The sequence below is a fragment of the Tupaia chinensis genome, unplaced genomic scaffold (genome assembly GCF_000334495.1).
Source record: "Tupaia chinensis unplaced genomic scaffold, TupChi_1.0 Scaffold000453_2, whole genome shotgun sequence".
Taxonomy (NCBI): Eukaryota; Metazoa; Chordata; class Mammalia; order Scandentia; family Tupaiidae; genus Tupaia; species Tupaia belangeri.
This window is the reverse complement of record NW_006159961.1, coordinates 152,239-157,560: the sequence shown is the minus strand read 5'-3', so window position 1 is coordinate 157,560 and position 5,322 is coordinate 152,239. Positions and strand designations below refer to the sequence as shown.

General features: G+C 56.2%; 1 protein-coding gene across 1 annotated transcript in view; it reads left to right on the top strand.

Annotated features, from left to right (window-relative positions):
* The window catches only part of CACNA1S (calcium voltage-gated channel subunit alpha1 S), a 68,379-nt gene that overhangs the window by 15,083 nt on the left and 47,974 nt on the right, over positions 1-5,322 (top strand). The window contains exons 3-5 of the mRNA XM_006155464.1: positions 3,018-3,157; positions 4,782-4,924; positions 5,088-5,240. Coding sequence (XP_006155526.1) covers positions 3,018-3,157; positions 4,782-4,924; positions 5,088-5,240 — 436 coding nt within the window. The remainder of the gene's footprint in view (positions 1-3,017; positions 3,158-4,781; positions 4,925-5,087; positions 5,241-5,322) is intronic.

The window sequence follows — 5,322 nt, the reverse complement described above, 5'->3', positions numbered from 1 at the left end:
GAACACAATGGAAACCAACAGAACACAATGGACACCAACACAACACAATGGACACCAACACAACACAATGGACACCAACAGAACACAATGGAAATGAACAGAACACAGTGGAAACCAACAGAACACAGAGGAAACCAACAGAACGCAATGAACACCAAGAGAACACAGTGGAAACCAATAGAATGCCTTGAAGACAGAAAACAGACCTTTGACATGGCCCAGGTATCTAATAAGAATAGCAGTGATTTATTGAGTATTTGGTATGTGGCAGGCAATGGTGGACACTTACTTACAAGATGTCATTTAATCTTCAGGATGACATTCAAAGTAGTTAAGGTTCCCTCCGTTTTACAGATGAGGAAACTGAGGTTCACAAGGCTTAGGAACTTGCCCAGAGATACAAGAGTGGGTGAGAACCATTACGCCAAATACCTACTGCCTCCCACCTGCCTGTGGCAGATTCGTGGCGGGTGTTGGAGGAAACTGGTGTGCTTAAGGGATGGTGGATGACTTTGATCTTGGGGAGACACCCAAGCCCTGCCCAGGGTATCCATAAGAGCTTAACAAATATCTGTGGAGTGGACTATCCTTCATTCCTCTGTGAAACACTGGGCCCGGGTTGGAGAGGCCAGGGGGCCAGCCCAATGTGACATTGACAGGAATGGACCCATGTCACTCCTCCATCTCCTCCTGAGCAAGGGCCCACACTGTGTGCACTCGGGATGCTGATGGTGGAGAGTCCCGGCACACCAGGATGGGTCTGCAGGGAAGGGGATGAGAGAGCCGGCCTCGGGCTAATGGCTAGGGACCTGAGTGACCCCGTCGGCAGCCCTCAGCTCTGGCCAGCTCTCCTTAAGCCAGGCAGTGGCCGACAGGCTGTGGCAGGTGCAGGCAGCTCTCCGGTGCCCATGGCTGGCTGCCCGGCTTGTAAGCACTGCAACTATTTTGGGTCCTGTTTTTCCTCTCTTCAGCCCCACTTCTGTCTGTGCCCATAGGGTTGCTGCAACCTGAAATTTTAAATACAGACTTGACTTCACTCTCCCTCCTAATCCTTTTCCTCTGTGGAGGGCCTGACTCCCAGGAGGCCTGCCCGATTTTCAGGAGACCCTCCACAGCTGCCCCCACCCCCAGTGCTCTCAGAAGGGAGAGTGCCCAGACCTTGCTTCGCAGTCCCCGTCCATGGTGCAGTTGCCCACGAGTCCCCCCCCAACACACACTGCTGAGCACAGTCCCTACAGTCCCTATCAGCGGACCTTGAGGAGGAGGGCGTGGCCGTGCATCTTAATCTCCATATTATCGTTTTCTAGAAGAAGGAGAGTACTTTGGGATTGCAAATTAAAGGAAAGAATTGGGGTTCAGGTTTAAGGAAAGCAGGTCTACTCCACATGTGCCTCAGTTTTCCCTGTGTATGGACAGGGAAGTTATGCTTTCAGAACTCTCTGAATAACAGGTGTGGAAGCATCTGGAAGTCATGTTCACATTCATGAGCCGTGTGGAGACCTCATCTCCTGCCTCTGCAACTACTCACTTAGAAGCAAAACCAAATCCTTCTCCAAATCATTAATGGGAGGCCGGTTCCTGGCTCCGTCTCTGCCCAGAGTAAAAGAACTGTGAATCCGAGTGGGTTTACCTGAGTGAGCCGTTGGAGACAGGCCATGTTCTGGGAGGGGCTTTTGTGGTGGGGGCAGGACACTGGCAACTAATGGCACTGGGGGTGGGAATGTGGGGCACAGACCCTCTTGTTGCACAGCTCCGGGGGCACCAGTCAGGCCTTGTATAAACTATGCCTCCTGCAGTTGCCCTGCTGCAGCCGGCCTGGGTGTAGACCAACACCATCTCTAGCGATGGGGTTGGCTGCAGAGGCCTAGGGGGCCCAGAGCCTCGGGAGGTGCCAAGCCAGGGTTCAGATGGCTGCAAGGAGAGCAGTTCCGCCTGGAACCCTGACAGAGGGACCTGCTTTCTCAGTTAGAAATAGCTCTTGCCAGGGCCCAAAGGAGGGGAAGGTGCGGCCGAGGATAGGGTAACCAGAGGATTAGGCTACAGCGAGGACCCGGGGGTCTACAAGGCCTGCTGAGGGCCGGGGCTGAGCTGAACCTTGGCCTGTCACCTAGGGGCCTCCCCAGTCATTCTACTCACCCGGGTCCTACAGGCAACTGGCAAGGGGCTGGTGGGATGGGCAGGGGAGGTTATAGAAACATGAATTAAAGGGCCCTGGGACCTCTGAGAAAGCTACCTGCCCATACCCCACGGTCAGGCCACTAGATGGGGAGAGGAGAGAGAGGCCCAAACTGAAAACTCCCTGGGAACCTTGTTTTGGGGGCTGCCTCGGATAATTTATTCATCCAATTCTAGGCCCTGGGAGTAAAAGGAAAAAAATAGACAAAAATTCCCCAGTTGGGCTGACCCTGTAGTGTAGCAATTAAGCACAATACAGAAGTCAGATCCCATGACTGACCTGGGTTCAAGTCCTGGCCCTGGCAGCTTGAGGAACACGCTGGGCACACACACGGATGGAGAACTGGAGACCAAAGCACTGTGGCCTGCCTAGGCCCTGTTGGAGGGCTCTCTCTCTCTTTTCTTCTCTCTAGTACACACGTACACCCTCTGCAATAGAAAGATCCCCTGACTTACTTTCATGAAGTTTGTATTCTGGTGGGGAAGACAGGAAACAGGCAAGGTGGGGACATGCACAGTGCTTGAGCTAGGGAGAGCAGCTCAGAGGACGAAACGAAGCAGGGCGAGGAACACGGAGGCGTCGGGCTGCGCTCGGTGGCAGGAGAAGGCCTCGGTGATGGGCCGGTGAGTAAAGAGCCCTGCAGAAAGCGGGACAGGCAGCGCATGAGCCGTGTGCCAGCCAAGCAGGGAGGACACATTCCAGGCAGAGGGAACAGCAAGTGCAGACGTCCCGAGGCAGGCATGTCTGAGAACAGCAGGGGTCCAGGGGCTGCAGGGGAGAGGCAGGGAGGGGTGAGGGCACACTGAGCACATGGAGTGGTCCAACCCCGTTTACCCTACAGGAGAAACTGGAGTACTTCTTCCTCATTGTCTTCTCCATCGAAGCTGCCATGAAGATCATCGCCTACGGCTTCCTATTCCACCAAGACGCCTACCTGCGCAGCGGCTGGAATGCACTGGACTTCATCATTGTCTTCCTGGGGTGAGACCTGGGTGTGCGGGCTGGGGGTCAGTCCTCTCTGAGGACTCTGTGCCCACCACCTCCACCACCAGCACCCCAGAGGTGGTGGAGCCCCAATACTGGGCCAACTGTGGCACTGGGGCTCAGCGTTGAGGGAGAGTGAGGTGGTACAGGTCACGAGCCCCTGCCTGGTGAGGCATTGGATGTCCCTTATCCTTGTCACGTCACATTGCACCGCAGATGCTGTGTGGGGCTCCAGGGCCGGTGGTTTCTGGTTCGTTGGTTTCCCCCCTTGTCATGTATTCGTTTATTCCATGGGCCTGTGCTGAGTCCCCGTTGTTGGGGTTCTCAAGGACGGACATTAAGCAACCCGCACTTTGGGCTCAGGCCGCTGTAATGAAACCCCACACAGGGATGTACGTCCTCGGTCCTGGAGGTTGGAAGCTCCAGATGAAGGCGTTGTCAGGGGTGGTTTCTCCAGGCCCCTCTCGGTGGCTCAGAGGTGGCCACCTTCTCACTGGGCCCTCACACGCCTTAACTCTGTGCACATTGCCCCAGGGGTGCTGCGGGTGCTGAGTCTGCCGTCTGGCGTCTCTGCGTGTCCAAGTGTCCTCTTGTCAGGAGACCCTCAGGTTGGACTAGGGCCTGTCCTAATGACCTGACTTTAGCGTAATCACCACTTTCAAGGCTCAACCTCCAAATGTAGTCATAGCCCCGGGGGCTGGGGGCTAGGTTGTCACATGAGAACTTTGAGGGGACACATTTAAGCCCGTTACATTACCTATAGTTACCTCACCTAAGTATAGCTACTACGTGCATCACACCAAACGTCTCATCTCCTTCTGCCCGAAGCCTCTTGTCTCCCTCCTTACGGCTAAGGCAGCTAAGGCACAGAAAACTCAAGCAGCTTGCCCAAGGTCCCAGAGCTAGGTGGCGGCAGGCCAGGATTCGAACTCAGGCAGCTCCAGAGGCTGCGCTGTCGAGCACCGCAGTGTCGTCTGAGTCTATCAGTTTTGTGCTGGCCACCTGCTCGCCAATGGGGCTGCTTTAGACTGCTTTAGGCCCGAGGGGGACAGAAAAGAAGCCTGCGAACCCCCTTGTGCTGGGCAGGAAGCCGAGATGGAGCGAGCGTGTCAGGAACCACTCCCTACGACGCACCGCCATTTCACACGTGGTGTGTCCTGGGTGCTCTGCTGTCAGAAGCAGGCTTCATAGGAAAGTGGATTTGCGGTGGGCATGGAGGGCCACAGGAACTGAGTACGCTGACAGAGGAAGAGGTGAGCAGGAAGGACTAAGGCGTTAACAGAGTGCGGATGAGATGTCCTGAGGGAAGACCACTCGGCTTTTCTTCCTTGGGTCCCCACTGAATGTGGGTGACCTGCAGGCCACCACCCAAGGCCAGGGGCCATGCCCAAGGCCCACGGACCTCAACACCCCCAGTATTGTGGACCGTGACACTCGTCAGTGAGTCTAAACTCAGCCTCAGAATTATTTTCAAGAAAATTCTCCAGAGGGGTGTTGCCTGTCAGAGTAGATCAGAGTGTGTTTGCCAACTCTCCCCTGGGCCCCCAACTCTCCCCTGAGTCCCCTGCGACTGTGGCTTAGCTGGCCCTGAGCCCCACCCCGCCATTTCTCACCCCTGCAGCGTCTTCACTGTCATCCTGGAGCAGGTGAATGTCATCCAGACCAACACGGCCCCCATGAGCAGCAAAGGCGCTGGACTGGATGTCAAGGCCCTGAGAGCATTTCGCGTCCTCAGACCCCTGCGGCTGGTGTCGGGAGTGCCTAGTGGGTGGCAGACCCCTTCCTCCTCCCCCAGCCTGTCTCCCTGTCCCCAGAACTAACCCTTCTTCTCCTGGCATCCCAGAAGCCCCCCAGGGCTCACAGAGAGGGAGGGCCGTGGGACTGAAGGGGAGGCCATTCCTCTGCCCGTCCTGCCCGCCCGCTGCAGGCCTGCAGGTGGTCCTCAACTCCATCTTCAAGGCCATGCTCCCACTGTTCCACATCGCCCTGCTCGTGCTCTTCATGGTCATCATCTACGCCATCATTGGGCTGGAGCTCTTCAAGGGCAAGATGCACAAGACCTGCTACTTCACTGGGACGGGTGAGTGGAGACAGGACTGTGGAGGTAGGGGACCACCCAGGATGGCTCCAAACCGGGACCCCCAGCCAGGGCCAGGAAGAGC